The sequence below is a fragment of the Pseudonaja textilis genome, chromosome 2 (genome assembly GCF_049901715.1).
Source record: "Pseudonaja textilis isolate UNSWEBS1 chromosome 2, rPseTex1.2, whole genome shotgun sequence".
Taxonomy (NCBI): Eukaryota; Metazoa; Chordata; class Lepidosauria; order Squamata; family Elapidae; genus Pseudonaja; species Pseudonaja textilis.
The window spans coordinates 241,237,127-241,262,546 of NC_141991.1; the positions used below are offsets into that span (position 1 = coordinate 241,237,127).

The following is a 25,420-nucleotide window of genomic DNA, read 5'->3' on the forward strand; positions in this document are numbered from 1 at the left end:
ATGACGATGTGATGACACAAGTTTGACACCCCTGGGTTAAGGAAATCCTACCGTATGAACAAAGCACTTTCTTCTCTAAGGCAAAGCTAGCATATAAAGTTGCCTTAAATTTCTAAGTGTCATCCCCAAAGGAATTTGTACCTAGAAATCCTAAGCTGTTCTATGCAACCAAGGGAGACTATTTCAGAGTCTGAAATGTTTCATACATCCAATGAATCCCACTCAGCCCAATGCCTTATGACAATGACCAGGTGCTAAAATGAAATTTTTGGGCCATTGCAGACCTAATTCTAAGCTAAGAAGAGTTACTGGGAAATTGGTTTCCACAATCAAAACAATCCAATAAATATTTCCGAATTAGATGAAAATATTTACATCGCTCAGAACTGAAAATCCAACTTGGAAACAGAGATATAATGGTATACAATAACCAAAGGAGGCAAAATTGTGCATTTCAATTGTTTTGGTTTACACAATCTTTTACCACTGGCATGATAGATCAGATTTAGGCAAGTTCCAGATTATTTTAAATTGTTCAGGTTGTTTACTATTGAATTAAATGATTGGCTTTCCGCTTGTCAATCTTACATCGATGTCGCCATTCAAGCTGGTCCCCCAAAGTCCCTTCACATACTTCAGTCAACGTAGACTATCCAGACCCCGTGTCTGCAGATACATTCCCCTTGTTAAAAACTCCTGACTCCAATTGTTTTAACAACCCTATAAAACACAGTAAGCAACCACTCTGTTCTCCCTCTAAATAACCTTATTGTGCACACTAACTAAATTGGGCTCATAACATCACTCCCTGAAGTGACTGTTTATAAAACATAAACTGCACCAAGGACAACACGTGGAGAGCAAGGAAGAAAGAACATGGATTGCCATCATGTTAAAAGGGCTTCCTTAACTTCCAAAAGGGATCCAACAACAGTATGTTCATCACAATGCCTCTTGTGTACTCCCATCCAAAAAACTACTAGGGAAAGTGAGAAGCAGGAAATAATCAGAGGACCGGAGGCTAAAACCTATGAAGAACAGTTGCAGGAATTGGATATGTCTAGTCCATGTGTCAGCTATCCATGGCTCTGGAGCCACATGCGGCTCTTTGGGCCCTCTGCTGTGGCTCCCTGTTGGGTGATCCTACCACTGGCTGGCCTCGCCCCTTACCCTCCCCTCCCAGTCACTCCTCTCCTGGTCTGAGAAGGTAAAACACAAAAAACAGAAATGAGAGGGAGGGAGGGAGGGAGAGAGACAGAGAGATTTCCTACAGAAAACACCGAGAGCCACAAAACTTGGGTGGGCATGGCAGGGTGTTGTATGTCATGTGACGGGGGAGTGATGTTGAGTTGGCCACACCCACCCAGGTTTTGAGGCTCCCAGTGTTTTCTTTTTCTGTGGGAATCGGGTCCAAATGGCTCTTTGAGTGTTAAGGTTGCAGAGCCCTGACCTAGTCTAATGAAAAGAAGGACTAAGGGTGACAGGATGGTTCTCATATCTAATGGGCTGCCAAAAAGAAGAGGGCTCAATCTATTTTCCAAACCACTTGAAGGCAGTGCAAGAAGCAATGGATGGAAATTAATCAAGGAGAGAACCAACCTAGTACTATGGAGAAATTTTCTGCCAGTGAAAAGAATTAGTGAAACAACTTGCCTTCAGATGTTGGGAGTGCTCCAACACTGGAGATTTTTAAGAAGAGACTGGGCAACCACTTGTCTGAAATGGTACAAGATTTCCTGCCTGAGCAAGGAATTGGACTAGAAGACCTCCAAGGTCCCTTCCAACTATGTTATTTTGTTATCCCCAACTTTTGGACCGGAAGCTCTATTGGTCTTCCCAAGCCTTGGGTGCAAACTCTCAATCCCTCAAACTATTTCCATTTAACATCTTTCTAGAAAAAAAATAAATCTAACAAAGTGCTTATATAAGAAGAATTACATTATTCGATGTAAATTCAACATTATGTTGTGCACAGCCTGCTGTTCTTCTTTCCAACACAAAGACAAGGTGAAAGTAATTATGGACGCCTGGTTTACACTGATAAGTTTTCTGGAGCCAACAACCAATATTTCTTCCAATGAGAAATAATATCAATTGTCCTGAAGGGAACATTGAGCAAGTGTGATCTAGAATAGAATGGCAACTTAAATGAGCTACTGGATTTTTGCCTAAAATTCAAAATCCTTTATCTCACCACCACTCACTTGGAGACAGTGCTTGCTCTTTTTTGCTGAGAAATGTCTTAGGCTCACATGGGAGTACCAAAATATTCCAAGGAAAGGTTGCAATTCAGTGTAAGATGGAACCGAAATATGACTTAATTTCCATTATACGTGTATGGGAACAGGAGGAATGAAAGCTAAATGCCTTCTGTACTTGCAGAAAGAGCTAAAGGGATGGTGTTGCTAACTTATTTCTCTTGGCTCCATGCCCCAAATCCTAAGGAAAATGAATTCAGCACACAAATGTTTGGGTGAGCAAATTGGATGAGCGGAAAAGGTACTTTTTTTTAAGAGAATGCACAGGATTCAGAATTTACTGCCACAGTAATTGGCAAGAGCTACAGACTTTGCTTGAAAGGGTGTAAGACCTATCTTAGAATCAGATTACTGACTCAATCAGCTCTCTTTTGTTGACATTGGTTAGCAAATTTAAGACAGGAGTTTCTTGTAGATATTTAGAAATGAACTGTGGCCAAAACATGTGCTTGAGCCGTGCTCTTTATGGAGGTTTCACAATCATAGGAACCATATCACATTTAAACCTTTCCACAGCTGGACAAGATCAAGAAAGTGTGAACTACCTGGATTTCAAGGAAGCTCTCCTTAATGTTAGTCTGGGGGCAGAAACAGAACGTTTGAAATTGCAAGAGGAATTTATAACCCTCCTTTTATAGTGAGTTCATTCAGTTGAACTGCTTTCTAACTATCTGAAATACTTCTTCCTTGATTTCTCCACACCTGGACTGAGTTGCGTATAAGATAAGCAGCAAAGGACTTGGTTCTATCTCTTGTTTGCTTAGACCTACTCTTCGTTTTATGACTTTGCAGCTCTCACATGATTGTTAATTGTGTGCAACAGCCAAAGGAGGACTTACTGCTCTCATAGGAGAAACATGGGAGTTGGATTTGATGAGCTTTATCTGCTCCACCAAGGCCTCTCTTATGAAAGAACTGGCTTTTGCAAAGCAAACAAGTATGGTTGGAAATATAGTTACAGGTTCTCCTTGACCACAGTAGGGCCAGAGCATTTGTTAAATGGCATGATAGTTAAGGAAGACATCAGGTGACATTCTCTATTGACTTTGCTTGTCAAAAACTAGCAGGGAAGGTCACAAACTGCAATTTTGTGACTCCAGCATACGGCAACCATCATAAATGCACAGTGGTTGTAAGCAGAGGTGGTATCTAGCAGGTTCTGACCAGTTCTGGAGAAACGGTAGCGGAAATTTTGAGTAGTTCGGAGAACCAGCAAATACCACCTCTGACTGGAGATTTTACAGTATCCTTCCCCTGCCACGCCCACCAAGCCACATCCACAGAAACAGTAGTAAAAAAAATTGAATCCCACCACTGGTTGCCCAAATCACAATTGTGTGTCTACCATACAACCATTGTGCATTTACGATGGTTGCAGTATCATGGAGTCACAAAATTGCCATTTGTGACTTTCCATATGTGACACTGCGACAGTTTAAATGCAAGGACTGGTTGTAAGTCTTTTTTTTTTTCCAGTGACGATACACCTTAGGTAAAAAACAAATGGTATAGTAAGTCACTTATAATTATCTACCACCTTATCCTGGGCAATCTGTACTTAAAATAATGGCTATTCCTGTACAGATGAAACGTTGTATTGGTTAAACAGGACACTGGTTTCGAGTGACATAATTAAAATGATCGTCTCACATCAACAAGTCTCAAACTGAAATAAATTGGTTTCAAAACATATGCTGTTTGGATATTATAGAATCGCCGAGCTGAAAGAGGCAAATTAGTCTACTAATTCCAACTCTCTGCTCAACGCAGGAACTTAAATTAACAGGTGGTTTCCCAGCCTCCACTTGAGTATTTCCAGTAATGGGAAGTATTTTTTCTTGGTAACTAGTTCGAATGAAGAAGTGTTTGCCACGGTGAAGTTTTTTTCCCTATTTAATTTTAGAATCTGTTTTCTTAGAACTTAAAACTGTTGTTCCATTTCGACAAAATTACTGTTGAAAGTGTGGGCCCAATGGCTCTTTTTTTTTAATTCCTTGAATTAATCTACCGGAAATTTTTGGTTTCTTTACAGAAATACAGGTGTCACACATACACGTGGGAACAAGGTTGGAGGATACTGATATAAGAAGGCTTTGCTGATCTAAACAAGTATAAATGACAAATGGCCACACCTACTAAAAAAAAAAATACTGATTTCCTTTAGAGTCAAAGATGAGCAGTGTCAAATGTCTTGATCCTTAAAAATGTTCAGCCTAATTCTGTCTTTATTATGAACTATTTCTATAGCCATGCTTTGCTACGAAACTATGTGGTTGGGCCTAGTTTTGGGGTAGGAAAATAAGAGGTGGGGATTTTGCCTCTGCCTATCAGCATCCATCGGTATTCTTCTGGCTAATGTTCTGTCAGTGTGAGAGAGTTGATGGCTGTTTTGAAACTGAAACAGTATTTGCTGTGTGAGCAAGGAGACAGCAAGGAGCCTGGGCATGGTTTAGCTCAACTGTTCAGTACTAAAGCTAGTTGCTGCTATGAAACTAAAACTGAAACTCCTCTCTTCTGCTTGTGTTTTGCATTTGGAACAGATTTTTTTCAGGTGGGGAGGGGGAATAGAACTCCTTAGCATCAGAGTGTGTGAATAATAATATAGGAAATACTAATGCTCTGATGGTCATTTTGAAAAATTCTTTCTTAGTGAGCCCCAAGAAGCCAAGAGGAACATACGTGCTAAATTTCAAGTTTGTAGGCTTTACGGTTCTGGATATTTTGTGATGATGTGTGAGTAGTATTTTGCTTTTACATATATAGAAGATAACTGTGTAGTGTATCTAATGTTTCCTCTTCCTATTTTCCTTACAACAATCCTAGGTAGATTGGGATAATAGAGACTGATTGACTCAAAATCTCCCACAAACTTTCATGCATAAAGAACAACTAGAAGTCATCAGTTTTCTAGTTTACCATCTTATCCACAGGACCAAACTTCCTATCCTGTCATTATGTAAAAGACTATTTGATTTAATCTATCAAAGAATATTATATCAATTATATGATACAGTTAATTAAAGGATTAAAACACCACACATTTGTACACAGTCGATACAATATTTTCAATGCCAGAAGCGTGTTCATTTATTTTTAGATACTATTCTCATTCATTTAATTTTTGTACATATAGTAATGAAGATTCCTGAATGCATTCAGATGCAGAATGCTATGGTGAACTTGGTATTTGCTTTCTACAGTTCTATTTAAAACAATGTTTTTAATATATTTTTTTAAATGTCCCTGTTGCATTATAAAATTAAACTTCTTTTATTTTCTTATTTTAAAGACGAATTCATTTGAATCAGCTGATTAAGCAGAACACACCTTGATTTCAATGGTTACAATCAATGGGATCACAAAATAACCAAATCAGAAACTTGGTTCATCATCATTAGTTAGACTACTAAATGCAACATAATACCACAAGCAGACTTAATGTGATAGATTTACAGTGCTAGAGTATATACTGGTATATATACATATATATATATATATATATATATATATATATATATATATATATATATATATATATATATATATATATATATATATACACATACAGTATATACAGTATATCAGTATATATATATATATATATATATATACACACATATACATATATATTTGGAAATGTGTGCTAGTTTATTACTTATCTGGGGTTAGAGAATTCTTTTTATTGATTGATTATTGAGATGTACAGGTAAAACTCAAAAAATTAGAATACCGTGCAAAAGTTCATTTATTTCAGTAATGCAACTTAAAAGGTGAAACTAATATACGAGATAGACTCATTACATGCAAAGCAAGATAGTTCAAGCAGTGATGTGTCATAATTGTGATGATTATGGCTTACAGCTCATGAAAACCCCAAATCTACAATCTCAGAAAATTAGAATATTGTGAAAAGGTTCAATATTCTAGTCTCAAAGTGTCCCACTCCAATCAGCTAATTAAGCCATAACACCTGCAAAGGGTTCCTGAGCCTTTAAATGGTCTCTCAGTCTGGTTCAGTAGGAATCATAATCATGGGAAAGTCTGCTGACCTGACAGTTGTGCAGAAAACCATCACTGACACCCTCCATAAGGAGGGAAAGCCTCAAAAGGTAATTGCAAAAGAAGTTGGATGTTCCCAAAGTGCTGTATTAAAGCACATTAATAGAAAGTTATGTGGAAGGGAAAAGTGTGGAAGAAAAAGGTGTACAAGCAGCAGGGATGACCGCAACCTGGAGAGGATTGTCAGGAAAAGGCCATTCAAAAATGTTGGGGACTTTCACAAGGAGTGGACTGAGGCTGGAGTCAGTGCATCAAGAGCCACCACACACAGACATGGGCTTCAAATGTCGTATTCCTCTTGTCATGCCACTCCTGAACAACAAACAGAAGCGTCTTACCTGGGCTAAAGAAAAACTGAACTGGTCTGTTGCTCAGTGGTCCAAAGTCCTCTTTTCTGATGAGAGCAACTTGTGCATCTCATTTGGAAACCAAGGACCCAGAGTCTGGAGGAAGAATGGAGAGGCACACTCTGCAAGATGCTTGAAGTCCAGTGTGAAGTTTCCACAGTCTGTGTTGATTTGGGGAGCCATGTCATCTGCTGGTGTTGGTCCACTGTGCTTCATTAAGTCCAGGGTCAACGCAGCTGTCTACCAGGAGACTTTGGAGCACTTCATGCTTCCTTCCGCAGACAAGCTTTATGGGGATACTGACTTCATTTTCTAGCAGGACTTGGCACCTGCCCACACTGCCAAAACCACCAAAACCTGGTTCAATGACCATGGGATTACTGTGCTTGATTGGCCAGCAAACTCACCTGACCTGAACCCCATAGAGAATCTATGGGGCGTTGCCAAGAGAAAGATGAGAGACATGGGACCGAACAACGCAGAAGAGCTGAAGGCCGCTATTGACACATAACCACTCAGCAGTGCCACAGGCTGATAGCTTCCATGCCATACCACATTGAGGCAGTAATTGCTGCAAAAGGGGCCCAAACCAAGTACTTAGACTAGGATGCTTATACTTTTCAGAGGTCCAATATTGTTCTATGTATAATCCTTGTTTTAATGATTGCATGTAATATACCGTGTTCTTGGAAGGGCTGCACCAAAGGAGGCTCATTCAATCTTATTCTACACATGTTGTGCATTGACAATAAAGGTTTGAACTTTGAACTTGAACATTCCTGTCTTGACAGAATACCCCACACCAAAGTATGTTCAGAATCAGAGTACAATTTCATGGGCAAGAAATAGGTTTTGCAACTCCAATGTCTCCATTTTCTGTCCAAGATGCCTCCAAACCGTCTTTAAACCTTTGGAAGTTTTCAAAAGTTAAAGAACTTATCAAACGAAAGAATGCCATTTCGACAAAACGAATGTACAGTCTTGAAACTAAGGAGACAATTACATTTTGACAGCTACATCTGAAGTGGCGAATTTCTACCTATTCTTCAACATTTTTAACAGGCGTAATATTTTGCCAAAAGAGTTTTTGCAGGTTCTTTCTAAAATGTTGCACCTTTTAGGTGTCCAAAGTAGAAACATAAAAACTAACTAACGTCAGACTTTTACATTCCAATCTTGCCGCAATGAGTTCTGGAGAACAGTAAAAACCACAGCAAGAAAGCAAAAGCTAGACCCACCACAAAAATGCTTCCAGAAAAGGCATTTATTGAGTAATTGTTCTGCCTCAAAGCATGGAATCTTACAAGCGTTACTGATGACACAATGCCCTGCTTTTATGTTTCTATAACTTCCGGTCTTAATCTATAACTTCTTCTGTCTGTCTATCTTACCACAGAAAGTTCCATTCAGGAAGAAAAATAGAAGTTGCTACAAAATGCCTTGTGAACAGAAAGTAGTAAGAGCTGGCAACTAAAACATGATTTAACTGAAAAACAATCAATTTCTAATCTTCGAGACAGGCATTAATCTGGAACGAATCAAATAAATGCCTTTATTATGACTTGCTGTAAATCAGGGGTGTCAAACTTGATTTCATGGAGGGCCACATCAGGGTTGAGTTTGACCTCGGGGGCCAGGGTGGGTGTGGCCAGGGTAGGCGTGACCAGCTCGATGTCACTCATGTTGGGGGCGCCTGTGGTGGCCAAAGTGCTCTGCCAGCGAAATTGGGCTCCCGAGCTTCGTTTTCGGCTGCAACGGTTTCCTGGAACCCTCTGCCAGTGAAAAATGGAGCTCGAGCAGCCCTCCCATGCTCCATGTATTAGTACCTCACTTGATCTCGATTGTATCCCTCTGTTAATGCAACTTAGGATTGCATTAGCTTTTTTGGCTGCTGCTACACACTGCTGGCTCATATTTAGCTGGTTGTCCACTAAGACTCCAAGATCCCTCTCACAGTTACTGCTATTGAGTCTGGTTTCAGTCTGTATGTGTACTTTGGGTTTTTCTTGCCTTAGGACTTTACTTTTCTCTACAATGAATTTCATTTTGTTAGATACGGCCCAGTGTTCTAGTCTGTCAAGATCCATCTGGATCTTGAGCCTATCTTCCTGACAGCTTAGTATTATCTGCAAATTTGGTAAGGGTTTCAGAAGAGCACAACACTAAGAGCACCTGAGTTTGGGGGGGGTCTCTGCAGATGACATTCCCTTGGCAACAGGACACTCCCTTATCTCAATTTATTGAATATTTTCCGTCTTTTTACAGGTGAGTTTAAGCTGTTAATGTTCGTCGTCCAAATCCTACACTCATCTCCCATTTTTTCACTTATACCTGGGCTTTGTATTTCTAGTTGATCTGATTTCTTTTGGTTCTTCATACCTTCTTTCATAGTTTTCCAGCTTTTTTCCTCTTCCCTTCTCATTTTCTCTAATTCGTAGTGCTTCCCTTTCCGCGGTCAGCCTTCTCACCTCTCTTTCTTCTCTCGTATCTCTCTTCCTTCCTCTGATTCTCCTCTTTTGGTCTTCATTGTCAAAATATTGTTTATAAAAATCCTCCGCTTTATCTATCGAGGACACTCCCTTATCTCAATAGATGGGGAGAGTCACTAAAGGCCTGAACCATGTTGATGGGTGTGTACACACATACGTACACACTCACTCAGAAGGAGAGGAGGGGAGAGAGGGAGAATTGTGGGAATGTTTGGGAAAAGGATTGGAAGGCAGTGCAACTCCCGAAGGAGAGGAATTAATGGATGAATCTAGGTACACCCATAACTACCTAGGCAGCCACATGTTCCACTGGTTTTAGCTTTTGGAAAGCCTTCAAAGGCAGTCCAGTTCAAAGAAAGTGGCAGGAGTCCAAACATAAAGTGACATGAAGTGACTGAATACAGGTCGTCCTTAACTTATGACCACCATTAGCTAATGCAATCTTAAATCGCATTAACAGAGGGATACAATCAAGATCAAGTGAGGTACTAATATCACTCTATAAAACCTTAGTAAGACCACACCTAGAGTACTACATCCAGTTTTGGTCACCACAATATAAAAAAGACGTTGAGACTCTAGAAAGTGTGCAGAGAAGAGCAACCAGGATGATTAGGGGAATGGAGACTAAAACATATGAAGAATGGTTAAAGGAACTGGGCATGGCTAGTCTAATGAAGAATCGGACCAGGGGAGACATGATAGCAGTTTTCCAACATTTGAGGGGCTGCCACAGAGAGGAGGAAGGGGTCAAGCTATTTTCTAAATCACCTGAAGGCCAGACAAGGAACAATGGATGGAAACTGAACAAGGAGACATTCAACCTGGAAATAAGGAGAAACTTTCTGACAGTGAGAACAATCAACCAATGGAACAGCTTGCCCTCGGAAGTTGTGGGAACACCATCACTTGAGACTTTCAAGGAGAGATTGGACTGCCATTTATCAGAAATGGTGTAGGGTCTCCTGCTTGGGTGGGGGGTTGGACTAGATGACCTACAAGGTCCCTTCCAACTCTGATTATCTGTTATCTGTTACAATTGAGCCCAAAATTGCTGTTGCTAAGCAAACGTTTATTAAGTGAATTTTGCCTGATTTGATGACCATTCTTGCCACTGTTGTTAAGTGAATCACTGCAGTTCTCAAGTTAGTAACACCGCTGTTAAGAGAGCCTGGCTTCCCCATTGACTTTGCTCGTCAGAAGGGTCACAATAAATGATCACATGCCCCAGGACACTGCAACCGTCACAAATAAGAGCCTTTTGCCAAGGGTCTTGAATTCTGAACACGTGAGCATGGGGATACTGCAGCGGCTGTTAAGTGTGGAAAAAAAGGCCACGTCACTTTTTTTTCAGTGCCGTTGTAACTTTAAATGGTCACTGAACAAACTGTTGTAAGTCGAGGACTACATGGATAGCACCTCCTGGCCCAGGAATGAAAGCAATTGGCACATCAGAGTCATTTGGCTTTCATCAGATATGCAAAGAGTCACTGGGCTGAGATGGGCGGCTCCAGAAATGGAATAAGACAAACTAATGAAGCAAATCTGTTCACAGCTTCCAACTCTATTCTTGTAAGATTACGCACATTGCAAACCAGTTTTGATCGAAGAGCCCAAGCCCAACTTCCAAGCGGAACTAAACATGCATCCTTCAGCCTCTGAATTCAGGAGACTTTGTGCATAGCTACTAACGCTTTCGCAACCACGTCATTCAATTATTACCTCTTACTTGCTGATACTGGAGGTGGATGAATGTTTTTGTTTGGTTTTTTTTTTTTTCTAACAGCTTAGCAAACTGCATAAATCTAGCCAACCTGGTTAGTTCGGTGCTGAGCAAACCGAGTGAATTCTGAACACTGCCAGCAGCAGCCTAAAACTGAACAGGATTCTTTCCAAACACAATTTTCAGAGAGTTCCTTCAGCAAAATTTAATAAAAAGAAAGGGGTGGGGTTACAAAAAAACACACCCCATCAATTCAACTACTCTCCAGTAACTAAGTTAACTGAGATTGATTAATTATTTTGAATTATATGCCCACCCATCTCCCATTAATGACTCAGAAAGGCAGCGTAAAATCAGTCTTGTATGTAAGTTGTGCTAACGTTGCCCTGGTACACCAACATGTAGAACTTAAAACAGAGGTGAGGGGCCTTCTTGCTATTGATCAGGGGTATCCAACCATGGCAAGTTTAAGACCTATGGGCTTCAACTCCCAGAATCCCCCAGTCAGGAATTCTCAAGAGTTGAAGTCTACAATTATTGAAGTTTCCAAGGTATCCAGGTTATAAATTATAGGAATGGACATAACGCATGTCTATGATAGCTTGGTTTGGCATTTTTTCTCATGTAACTAAGTGCTTTACTTATTAATTTGATTTATTAATTTAATTTGCCTTGTTTTCTAGGCAGCACATAAAACACATTATCCTCCAGTCGCACAGAACATGACTCTCAAAGATGGCTGAGGTAATCTCTCAAAGCCCTCAGTATCAAATCAGATTAAGATTAAGCACAGGATTTGGCCCCAAGTGGGTTCCCCATTAACTTAGGACTCTATTTTAGATTCAACTGCACATGCATAAATAGCAGCTACACCGAGGCAGATTATCAAAACACTAAGAGGGGTCAAAGGGAGCACTTACAGCATGAAAGTCTCATTAAAGAGTAGCCCAGCATATCTGAATGACCTTGTGTTTAGATATGGCTTAACAAGCAACAAGCTCAATTAAGGTTGTTTGCCTGATATAGCTGGATTTACCTTGCAACCAGATTAGGCTCAATGGGTACCAGGCAAGGTAGCTGGATTTTCCAATGTAAAGTCTGTGAGCTCATCACTGAAAGAAATGTTTACTGCTTGTGCAATAATAGGCATTTGAACTTTCCAAGGCCTGTTTTTCAAGCTTTGACAGATATAGGCTTCAATTTCCAGAATTCCACAGCCAGCATGTTGGCTGGGGAATTCTGAGTGTTGATGCCCACACGTCTTGTAGCTGTTGACGTAGAGAAACACTGCTCCAGGGCACAAGGACTAGTCCCTGCCAGGTTCCTGACTTTCCCTGTCTTATTTTAACCCTGTGACTAGATTGGTTCAGTTGACAAAAGACAACCCCATTTACTGACTCCTCTTCCATGATGCACTGTTTCGCCCACTTGAAAGTTACAGTCACGGGAGTTTTAGTAGAAAAAGCTCTTATTTCCTCCATGCTGGTGGAAATTCCCTAGTCGCATCTAGAGACCTCTTGGAACTAGATAACATGCCAGACATTCCCAACAATAATACTACGGGGTATATTTTTTTTCCAAAGTTCAAACTGCTTTGCATAGAAGGTGCTCTAATAACTCTCAAAAGTTTGTTCACTATCATTATCCCATAATAAACATGAGGAAGAATTGCTTAAGATGGGTTAGGTAAGGCTATTTGTTAACTACATTTTCAACCTGCAAATAAATAAATAAACAAGTAAGTAAGTATGTATGTATGTATACACACACACACACACATTATCTCAACAATAACAAAAGTACTTCAGGTGGCTTCAGTCTCAAAAGGATATAAATGGAATAGCAAAGAGTATCAGTAAGAAAATCCAACACAGGCACTCCTCGAGTTATGACTGTTCGTTCAGTGATCATTTGAAGCTACGACAATGCTGAGTGAGGGCACTTATAAACGGTCCCTGAAGGGATGGCCGTTGCAGCGCCCATGTGGTCACATGATCTGGGCAGCTGGCAATCCATTCGTGTTACGATTGGTTGCCATTTGCAACATTCCCTGACAGCTTCTCCAGAAAGTCAGTGGGGAAGCTGGCAGGGAAGACTGCAAGTCACTGGGGCAAGCCTCTGCACCCTGGGCTTGCTTCACTTGCATGCGGCACGCATGCTCCACTTCCCAAGCCTTCCTGTACCTGCACACCCATATGCACGCCCCATACCCTTTTCCCACAAACTCTCTGCACTCATGTCCCAAAGGTGCTTTTTCAGGAGGCAACTGGACTTTCTTATTTTTGTCTTCTGAAGATGTTTCGCTTCTCACCCAAGAAGCTTCCTCAGCTCTGACAGGATAGTGGAGAATGGAAGGATTTATATTCCTTGCAGACAGCTGTTAATTGGCATCCTGTTAGAGAGTCACTGAAGCACTTGAGGGTTTGTTTGTGTCCTCAAGGTCACCTGAGTAGTGCTCCTGGCTCCTGTGGTCCACATTTCCCTCCCCCTCTGGAAACCCATTCCTACTCCCACACCTTGTGAAATGGTGTTCACAAGTGATGTGGCAGTAGGAATGGATTTCCAGAGAAAAAATTGCAGAGTACAGGAACCAGGAACACTTCCCAGGTGACCCGGAAAACACAGATAAACCTCCAAGTGCTTCAACGACGCTCTAAACGGATGCAAATGACCAGCTGTCTGCAAGGAATATAAATCCTTCCATCCCTCACTATACTATCAGAGCTGAAGAAGCTTCTTGGATGAGAAGCGAAATGCCTTCGAAAGAAAAAAACAAGGAAGTCCAGTTGCCTCCTGAAAAAGCCCCTTTGGGACAACTGTGACCTGGATGACTGAGAACCTCCATGCACTCATACAAACACATGAAGTCTTTCCACAGGCTGCCTCTGATTGTATGCACCCACGTCTTTCCCTGGCCTTTATGAGCTCATGCTGCAATAAGCACTCTTTTCCCTGACTTACATGCTATCTTCCCCATCCCCCTGAGACAACCCTCTCCCCCCGCGTTCCTTAACTGGGACTTCCTCCACTTCCTGCTTAACAAACCATGTCTTAAGATATAACAATAACCGAGTCTGCCTGAACTCTCATTGGTAGGCCCTGTGGCCACGTAACATCATGCTTTACAAGCACATCGCTTAGCAACAGCAACCCCAGTTCCAATTGCAGTTGTAACTTCAGGTCTACTGGTCAGGGGTGGGATTCTATCGGTTCGGACTAGTTTGGTAGAACCAGTTGTTACGATTCCCGGTAGTTCGGAGAACTGGTAAAACGGGCCTCTGCCTGGCCCCGCCCCTCTCCACCCGCTTCTCTGCTCCCTGCCCAACCACTCCTTATCACGTATGCACGACATCGTGCACATGTGCAGCAAGCTGACTGCATTCTAACCCTGCCCACCCCTCCTTATCTCAGCCATGAGTGCTGAGGGTGGTGGCAGCATGTTGGTGGCAGCCTAGGCCAACCTGGGAGACGGGACTCAACCGGGGCTTGTGGCGGCAAGGGTGAAGGCGGCAGCGATAGCCCGTTGGTGGCAGCCTCGCCTCACCCAGGAATCGGGATTCAACTGGAGCTGGCGGCAGCACCAGCATGTAGGCGACCAGAGCTTGCAGAGCCTCACTTACCTAGGGAAATTATGGTGGAAGGCAGACAGGGATGGCTGGCGGGCAGGCGAAAGCAGACTTACCCAGCCAGCAAGCCACGCTCACCCAGTCACATGACCACCAAGCCACACCCACAAATTAAGCCACACCCACAGAACCGGTTGTTACAAAAATTAAATCCCACCCCTGCTACTGGTACAACATCATAAGTACAGAGAAGACATTGCCACAACAACATCACATGTTTTACCAATCCATTTCTATGAGATGTAATTAAACAGCTTCTAATGTAAAGGTTTTCCAAACCAGCTGAACATTAACATGCTCTGCAAAGGCCATAAAGTGAGATCCACTTATGGTATGGCATATGAAACCCAAAGAAACTGCATCGGAGAGCAAGAATGATACAAATCACAGCATTCTCTATTAATTTCTAGGGAATTCTTTAGGGAAACAAAGCCCACAACGGTTTACACAAAATAAAAGCCATTGTCCATTATCCCACAACAAAATCAACAACACAGCATACACACCTGGCTCCAAAGATGTCCTTTTTGGCAAGGTCTATTCCAGCTACGACTTTAACTCGAAGGACACGAGATTCTTCCTGTTGTGTGAAAAAGAAAAAGAAAAAAGAGCAAATGAAATTTTCATTCATCGCGTTTAAATCTCACCATGCCTAGAAGCATTTCAATTACACCAGAAAGCTGTTTGAAATATAATCTCCCTCAGATATTGTGGCTTACCATTCCTGACCACAACCCACATGACCAAAAGAGGCAAGTAGTCCGAACCATATCAAAGTCACCAGAATTGAGAAAGATTGAGAAGAAAACCACAAAAGGTGTGTTGAGCTGCTTAAGAGTTTATCTAACACTTCTGAAGCAAGGAAACTTTTCTGCTTGCAGGGGTAGAAGGTTAAATGTGATGGTCAGAGCAGTTCACTCATGGAATCTATTACTATGGGAACATTCACTAATAGTGTACAAGGAGTTGGGAATATAATGCTCTAAAGGTAAAGGTTCCCCTCACACATAAGTGCTAGTCATTTCTGGCTCTCGGGGGTGGTGCTCATCTCTGTTACAAAGCCAAAGAGCCATCTCTGTCCGAAGACGTCTCCGTGGTCATGTGGCCGGCATGACTAAACGTTGAAGCAGAGGGTGGTATTCAGCAGGTTCTGACCAGTTCTGGAAAACCGGAAGCAGCCATTTTGAATAGTTCAGAAAACCGGCAAATACCACTTCTGACTGGAGATTTTATAGTATCCTTTCCCTGCCACATCCACCAAGCCACGGCCACAAAGCCCGGTAGCAAAAAAATTTGAATCCCACCACTGCGTCAAAGGCACATGGAACACTGTTACCTTCCCACCAAAGTGGTCCCTATTTTTCTACTTGTATTTTTACATGCTTTCAAACTGCTAGGTTGGCAGAAAATGGGGCCAGTAACGGGGAGCTCCCTCTGTTACGTGGATTTGAACCGCCAAACTGCCAACCTTTCTGATCGACAAGCTTAGTGTCTTAGCCCTTGAGCCACCGCATCCCTCAATGTTCTACATATTACTTTAACACATTAAGCAGGTGGTGAAACTAGATAACCTTCCAAAGTACCCTTCAAGTCCACATTTTTCCAACCTTATGTTTATTCCATCCATTTCCTCTGTTACGCGCATGTTAACAGAATTTTGCCCAGTGTAAACATTTTTTGAGAGATGTTCTCTTTAAGGCAACTGTATATTATCTTGTATATTTTAATGTCCAAATATTTTCATTGCTAGATTCCAAGAAGCGCAAAACACTAAGGGATAATTGTGTTCCAATTTGCATATTCTGGAACTACGGCAGGGATGGGAGTCAACTGGTGTTACTACCGCTTCAGTACTTGTGCTGCACAAAGCAGCTGAGGTTGAAAAAGCAGGAAATAAAGGACAGGTAAGAGCTCGGGCCGCCAGGTGGGCCAAACAGCAGCAGACACAGAACAGGTTCTGGGTCTGCTGTTCTTCAGAACTACCGGTTCTACAGAGCAGGGCAGAACCGGTATTATCCCACCCCTGAACTACGGTATTTTTAGTTATGCAAGCTGAATAAAATTCTCTCTAACGGGGAGATTTAGAAGCAGACGATAAACTGATAAAACACTAATTTTCAGCTCTTTCATAATGAGTGCTCCAAGATTTACTCACTACTTACAAGAAACTTAAGAATTTTATAAATGAATTGAAATAGTTTAAACCAGCGTTCCTCAACTTCAGCAACTCAATTCCCAGAATTCCTCCTGCCAGGATGCTACCGAGTACTAAATACTGAAGTTGTATAGGCCAAGCAGAGCTAGAACGAATAGCAAGGGAGCTGTCTATGGGTATGCAGGTACTCCTCAACTTACAGCAGTTCACTTAGTGACCATTCAAAGTTACAACGGCACTGAAAAAAGTGAGTTATGACCATTTTTCACACTTATAACCATCCCGGGATCGTGTGATGCCCTTTTGTGACTGTCTGACAAACAAAGTCAATGGAGAAACCAGATTAATTTAACAATTGTGTTACTAATTTAAGAGCTGCAGTGATTCGCTTAGCAAATGTGATGAGAAAAGTCAGAAAATGGGGCAAAACTCAACTAATTTCTCACTTAACAACATAGATTTTGTTGACATAAGTTGAAGACCACCTGTACTTATAGGTTCCAGGATGTCTTCCTCCGCCACACTATGAGAAATACTGCTTAATGTTTAGATGAGAGTTTTCAACTTGGCAATTTTAAGATGTGTGGACTTTAATTCCCAGAATTCCCTGGAGAGGGGAGTAGGCCAGGGAAAGGATAAAATCTCTTAAAACTGGTCTATACTGTTGCATATACAAACTGCACCTTTATTTATTCATGAGAGACACCCAGTCAACTGTAACCTAAGTTTTCATGAGAATAACTGGGCATGAGTTTGGCCGTTCCACAGAGAATAACCGCAATGCTTCTTGCTCTTCATCTAGGGAAGAGGTGGCAAAAAAGGCCTCGATTCTGAATGTTCTAACGCTAACCTCAGACAGAAGTTTCCTTCAGGGATAGGGTTCAAAAATCCCAGCAACCGGTTTGCTGCCCGGTTGCTGGGTGGGCGTGGTCATAATGAGCATGGCCTACTGGAACTTCCAGGAAGGCCATTTTTCGCCTTTCCCTGGGTCCGGAGGCTTCCCTCGAGCCCCTGGGAGTGCAAAAATGGCCTTCCCGGGGTCTGGAAGCCCTCTGGAAGCCAGAAACAGGCCTGTTTCCAGACTTCCAAAGGCCCGTTTTTCGCCCTCCCAGAGCCTGTGTGTGTAAGTGCAGGGTCCACACAGAGGCTCTGGGAGGGCGGCCTCCCAGGTGTCTCCATGGGCCGCATGGGGACTCCTGGGAGGGGTGGGCGGGGCCAACCAATTGGTTCAACCACCGGTTCAGCGAATCAGATGTACATTTATAATATCTGGTTCGTCCGAACCGACTGAATCCCACCCCTGGTTTCATTTATGGCTCTCAAGTTCATGATTGATTGCTCCCCACCAATTTAAACTGTTACTTGTTTTGATAACATTCTTAGACTACAGGTAGGATACAAGGTGCTTTACAACTTTGCTGGGAGGGGTGCAGAACAGGTGGCAGCACCTAGTTGACCAAGGCTGATCTCAGACCAGGTGAGCACAGTTGGGCTCAGTTGGCACTTGGGTGAGAGTCTTTTAAATGGAGAATTTTTAAAAGGGGGTGGCGGGGTAGGGAATTGCAATGACTTCCATACTGCTGCCAAGAAAGCATCTTAGATGTCTTCATAAACATGGCTCGATGGAGAATTTACATGCTCAGACTCCTATTGTTTAACGATAACAACAACTGAAAAGCTTTTTCCTCCAGCATGCCGGGAAATCTGGAAGTTCACACATCTTAAAGTTGCTAAGGTTGAGAAATGCTACTTTCGATGATTAAATCGGAAGGTGCTGAAGGAGGAGGAAAAGTTTCTTGTTTAAGAATAGCAATACCAGTTAGGCTTGTATCTTGCCCCATAGCACTCTCTGAGTTGTTTTCAACGTAAGCATTATTTGTATAAGCCCCCAACAATCTGGACCCTCATTTTACCGACCTCGGAAGGGTGGAAGGCTGTCACTTCTTGGGTGTATAAATATTGCACTAGTTATTGTTCGTTGCTCTTGTGTGGCAAGGAAGACCCGAATATTCTCATAAATAGTTGCCCAAACTGCAAATAGATCCAACGAGCCCAAAAGGAGCCGTCCTTATTTCAACCTCACCCATATTTGACTTTATCCTGAGAAAACTATGACTGGCATCTGGTTTGCATCTCTTTTTTTTCTCCAAGACACATATAGCCCCCGGAAGTTTATTTCTTTCCTAATCTTCCAGAAATTAATGAAAGCCATTTCATTCCACTAAGGACGCGAAGGTTTTACTCTCCATCTTTAATGGTTCCATTATTGATTACTTGTATTGTTTGGCTTTTAAAATGTGTTTCAAGCGAATTAATCTTTTCATCGCCTGAGAGGCCTTGGAGGCAGAAATCAGGCTCAAACTGGGAAGAGGTGGGGGAAAAGCTCAGTTTCCCAACAATAGCCAAATCTATCAACTATAACAGCAGAATTCTGGAAACTGCAGGCTGGAAGGACACCAAGTTACAGAACCACTTTCAATTATTTTTCTGAAATAAAGAAAATTTAGGTTAAATAGAACAGAACTTCTGTTTAGAAGGACTGTAAGCTCCATTCAAAACCAGTAAAGAGTTGCTGGCAATGATACACACGTATACATACACACACACTTGCTATTTCACAATTGATTAAGTCCAAGAATATGGGTCCTTGACCAATTGCTAACAATGACATGAAGTTAGAATCCCCCGCCAAAAAAGGCTACTTATGTCCTGTTTTCGATGTTACACATACACTCCTGCGGTCTCAAAAATGAATTTTGGAAACTTCACAACTGGCTCATCTTTATGGACATTTGTGGCATCCCTTAACCACATGACCAAGGTTTGCAACATTTTGGGGTAGTTTCTGGCTTTTACTTCCAACAAAAATATAACCACTGGGAAGAACCAATTTGCTTAAAACAACTTGTGTGCTCATTTAATGACCACCACAGAAAATGTCATAAAATCAGGTCTGGTCATGTGATCCCACAACTTACAATTATAATTACGACCATAATTCTGGGTTCAACTACAGTCATAACTTGAGGACTACTTGAACTATAATCTACCTATTACAGTATCACCCAGATACTTTTCTTCTTTGAATGGGAATCTGAAAACAATTCTCTTTCATCAATTGGTATATAGAAGCTTTTCCATTTCACCAGCATTTTTAGACAGCTACAAAGTGTGGAAGACACAGAATGTAACCTGAGAAATCCACCTTCCCCCACTCGTTTTTATATTAGATATATTTATATGTATTCTATATGTCACTCATCATACTTGGAAGCGATTCTAGGCAATTTACATTCATTAAAAACCAATAAACAATATTAAAATGATAACATAAATTAGTTTAAAAATAACAAGATGGGAAGGAAAGGAACAAGATTTTAGGAACTGGATTAAAGCAAGATTACTTGCCACCAGGAAACATACTGTATGTTGACATATTATTATTATTATTATTATTATTATTATTATTATTATTATTATTATTATTATTATTATTTTGCCTTGAATTTTTTTCCAGTTGCTTGTTTAAGTCGAATCATACCCAAACTTGCCTTAATAAATGGAAAGGAAAAGAATTTAAAAAATGAGATTAGGTTTATCTCATTGGTGTTTTAAAATTGATCGGGATAATACTTTAATAATTGGGGAAATTTTTTCAAAACAGAAATATTTGCACTGAATGGTACCCTGTGAAACAAAAGAGTGTCTCTCAGATATTTTAACCAAATATATCAACAATGGGAACTACTGGGAAAGTGACAACGGGAAAACAAAAAAGGACCTTCACAAAGGCACTCATCCTGCAATTCTACTGTTCTTTGTTTTTTAATTCTAATTATTTTTTTAAAAAGTTATGATATATATGCATGCAGGTGTACATCCCAAACATAACAATAAACAATAGTAGTTAAATTACTACGCACCTCACCTGCTCACCAAAAGGTGATTAAACAAATTATATTATATTTTAAGCATTATGTGCATACTCAATCACACTTCCTTTTCCAACACTCTTTTCTGTTTCTTTCTCAAGTTATGATGGACCTAGATCAATGCACAGACTAAGCCCCATTCCTGCTTCTCCTAACTAACTTTCATAGTTGTGCTCCAGAGTAAAACAGCGGCAGGAAAAAAAATGCAGATGAACCAAATCATTTCTGCCATGATGTCTCCAATTTAAACTAAGCTGGAAGATGAGGATTCTAAACAAAATCTAATCACCTGCTTGTCTTTGGAGTCTGCAGGAGATCTTGGAAAACTTGCAAAAGTTTCAGGCTGTTTTATTGGAACGGGGTGAAAATGTGCTGCTTCATCTTTTCAAACAGGCCCCCTGGTGGCGCAAATGGCTGACTTCAAGGCATAATATTTGGAGTTTGCCTTCTCCATTCTGCCTGAGGCGGCCCAACTCCACAGCCCTTTAGCGGCTGTCTGGTTATTGCAATATGGTAATCACTGAAGAAATATTCAGCATGGATGACACATAGGCTGCAAAACTGGCCATCCAACCCTGTCAGAAACCTAAAAGGCAGTGTTTCTCAACCTTGGCAACTTTAAGGTGTGTGGACTTCAACTCCCAGAATTCCCCGGGCAGCAAGACTGGCTGGGGAATTCTAGGAATTGAAGTCCACACATCTTAAAGTTGCCAAGATCAGAAATATGCTGCCTTAAAGGTTTATAAGCTGGCTGATCATATACAAATCAGTTGGCAGTTCATGCTATCATTCCAGTAAAAATAAATATTAGCCAATGTTTGCATCGATATTTTCAAAAATTTCCCTCAAAGAAAGTATTCGTTATATCTTTTTGGAAAAGCAAACTTGCACCGAATAGTCAACTTCCCTTTAAAAAAAAAAAAGAGGAGTTTTTGTACCGAGTGGTTGTTGGTTGGTTTGCCCATAAGATATTTTATTTCTTTTCTTTTCCTGTGGGAACAAAACACCTCCATTGTGCAATTTTCTTTAATCCCAAAGCTGCTGCTTCGGAGCAAGAAAATCATTTCTTTCTCCCCTCTTTAAGGAGGGCACAACACAATCTAAAAATAGGCCAGAAATAAACATTTTAATCCTCAGGCGCAAACATATATATGCTTTGCAGAAATATATACAAGGCTATTGTAAAACCCTCTCCCCACATCGCAGAACAAAAACATCTCAGCCCTTCCAGGCATTGAACCTAAATAGATGATGTTGCCTCACCAACTAATAAACACCTACAGAAGTACAGGTGGTCCTTGACTTACGACCATAATTGAGCTCAAAATTGCTGCTAAGCGAGACAGTTGTTAAGTGAGTTCTGCCCCATTTTTTGACAGTTCTCACCAGAGTTAAGTGAATCACTGCAGTTGTTAAGTGAGTAACAGTGAATCTGGCTTCCCCACTGACTTTGCCTGTCAGAAGGTTGCAAAAATGGATCACGTAACCGGGTGATCCCACACTGCCACCGTTATAAATACGAGTCAGTTGCTAAGTGTCTGAATTTTGATCACATGACCGTTGTGTGAAAATGGTCGCTTTTTTTTTGATGCTGTTTTAACTTTGAACCATCATTAAATGAATTATTATTAAGTTGAAGGCTACCTATTAACTGTCTGGGCCAAAACTCAAAACAGATAAATGAGCTTATTTCTACTTTTTCATTCATACATTCTAACACACAACTCTAGAATATATCAAGTCTTGAAATGACGAGCTTTACTCCAGTAGATATTTCCCCAATTGCTGCAAATAAATTCAGGAAAAGAGATTTACATTTTAATTACTTATTCCTCTTGGATGTCACATAAGAATTATGGAGGAATTCAGTCAGTACCTGATTAACATCTCCAAATCTTAAAATACTACTCCCGTGCCAAATTTCAACTTTTTCAGAAATTTCTGGCACTAGCACAATACACAATTATGCATCTATATTTTTATTAGAGGGAGTGAAAGTCTTAAGAAAAACAATCACACACACACATTAGGAAGAAAAGATTAACTTACACATATTCAGTGGTGTGATTCAACTGTGCACGCACAGCATTTAGAACAGACAATTTTTAGCGATAATATTTACCTTCTGCAGCAGCCCCAGTGAGTAAAACAGCTGATGCGCGGCAAAGTGCTCTGCCGCGGGAATCAGCTGTACTCAACAACAAGGAAATAAATCACAGGGAAAAGGGCTGGTTTGGGTCGGTGGGGCCAAATGATCACTGGAACTACTGGTTCACCCAAACTGGTCCGAACCTGTAAAATCCCACCCCTGTATGTATTGGGAAAAACACAAACAGATATTCCCTGACTTATGATCACAATGGAGACCAACATTTATGTTGCTAAGTGAGGCAATTGTTAAGCGAGTTGTACCTGATCTTTTTTGCCACTGTTGTTAAGCAAATCACTGCAGTTATTAAGTGGTTGTTAAAGGAATCTGGCTTTCCCCACTGACTTTGCTTGCTGGGAACTGGCTGGGAATGGTGATCATTTGACCCCAGGACAGTGCAACTGACATAAATGCATATCAAGGGCCTGAATTCTGATCATGTGACTGTGGGGATGCTACGATGATCTAAAGGGTGAAATCCAGTCGTAAGTCACTTTTTCAGTGCTGTTAGAACTTCAAATGGTCATTAAGCAGACAGTTGTAAATTGAGGACTACCCGTACAGGCTGGATGTAGAATACTTTAAAAAAAAAAGATTACCGATAGCAAAATGTTATAATGAGAAAAACGAGAAAACACTCCCCCACAAACAGTTGCGAAAAGGAAGAAATGCCGCTCAAACTCAAAATACATATAAATTATAAATAGAAAAAACAACACAAACCACACTGAAGCAATAGCAGGATAAGGGCTTCAAAACGTCCACAGATATCAAAATACACACACTGGGAAGGACGCCAGAACTCAGATAAGAACTGAAAGACTAGAATTATTTCACACTTTGTTTCCAGCACTGGGCAGTCTGTCCTTTTAAACAGTCCTCACAGCTGCAGCCCATAAAGGGGATCAGGACCCATTCCTCCCCGTAGACCACATCATTCACGTTTCTCCCTTATTCGCTCCTCCCTGCGTGCCCTAGGATGAAGAGAAAATGGGCCTGGGTCTTCCTCTGAATGCCCAGCAGGCCTGTGCCCTTCCCCAGTTTCCTCCACAACCTCTGGAGCCACACTCCCACTCCCCGTCCGCTGTTCCTCCTCTCCCTAGAGTCAGATTCTAACAGAGGCATGACACAGATCTCAAGAAGATAGGAAGCAGGAAAAACTCCCGTAGTTTTTATTTAATCTTAAACACTAAGAAAAATACATGTCAATGAGGTGCTTGAAATGCCATTGTCCAACAGGATTCAATGCAATTAAAAAGCACACCACAAGGTATAGCTTTCTGGCAAGATAAGATTTCTGGCTGATTCCTCCCCCCTTTCCGTTCACTCATGTCTGATTCTCTGAGACTTCCTGGACAATTCCCAATACTTTTATTGGCAAGGATTTTCAGAAGTGGTTTGCCATTGCCTCCTTCCTGGAACTGAAGGAAAACGACTTGGTCCAAGGTTACTTTGTGCCCAAGCCAGCGTTAAAACTCTCAGTCTCTGGGTTTCTAGCCTGATTCCTTAATCACTATATCAAACTGGCTCTCAAAAAAGGCTGATAAACTCAGCAATTAGCTTAATTGGATCCCCAATTCATGGAAAATGCTGACAGGAGAGAGAGAGAGAAGCGACATTTATTGCTGGACTTAATGCTGTCAGCAAAGAAGCTTAAAAAAGCAACCTGTTGCTCCCTCTTCACAGCGTATCCCTTACAGCATTATTTTTATGGCTGGCATGTGCTTTTTTATTGCAGAATCACAGAGTTCGAAGGTCCCTGATTGAACATGCGGACAGACCCTTATTCAGTGGAGGAACTGCTAAAGCACTTCATGCCTAGCTAGCCTCTGTTTGAAAAACCTACCTGTACTGAAGGGGAACATAGCAATTTATGGGAAGCAACTCTTATCATCACGAAATTCCCTTAATAGCTAACCAGAATCAACTTCAGAGGTAGTATTCAGCAGGTTCGGAAATTTTGAGTAGCGCGGAGAACAGGAAAATACCACTTCTGACTGGCCCCATCCCAATCTATTCTCTGCCTTCCAAATCCCAGCTGATTGGCTGGTCTCCTTTTGTTGCCCTGCACAGGAGAACGGAGCTGGAAAGCAGGTTAGTGGGGTGGGGAGGGAATGGAGATTTTACAGCAACCTTAGTTCAAAACGTAGTCACCAAACCGGTAGTAACACCGGTTGAATCCCACCACTGTTTAGGACCCTTTGAAATTACAACAGCTTTGAAAAAGTGGCTTAGGACTGTTTTTCACACTTACGACCATTGCAGCATCCTCATGTTTCATGTGATCAAAATTCAGAGGCTTGGCAACTGGCTCCTATTCATGGTGGCTGCGGTCTCCCAGAGTCATAAGATCAACTTTTGAGAACCACTGACAAGCAAAGTCAATGGGGAAGCCAGATTTAACAACTGCAATGTGTCACTTAACAACAGTGGTAAGAAAAGTAGTATAGAGTAGAGTAGAGTAGAGTAGAGTAGAGTAGAGTAGAGTAGAGTAGAGTAGAGTAGAGTATGGTGGGGTGGGGTGGGGTGGGGGTGGGGGTAGAATAGAATAGAATAGAATAGAATAGAATAGAATAGAATAGAATAGAATAGAACAGAATAGAATTCTTTATTGGCCAAGTGTGATTGGACACACAAGGAATTTGTTTTGGTTCATATGCTCTCAAGATACATACATCAAGA

General features: G+C 41.3%; 1 protein-coding gene across 11 annotated transcripts in view; it reads right to left on the minus strand.

The window, feature by feature from the left end:
• Window positions 1-25,420, minus strand: part of NEDD4L (NEDD4 like E3 ubiquitin protein ligase) — a 301,315-nt gene that overhangs the window by 182,034 nt on the left and 93,861 nt on the right. For all 11 annotated transcript variants that reach the window (XM_026715378.2, XM_026715363.2, XM_087927430.1 and 8 more), the window contains exon 2: window positions 15,009-15,082. In XM_026715378.2, the coding sequence (XP_026571163.1) occupies window positions 15,009-15,082 (74 nt within the window). The remainder of the gene's footprint in view (window positions 1-15,008; window positions 15,083-25,420) is intronic.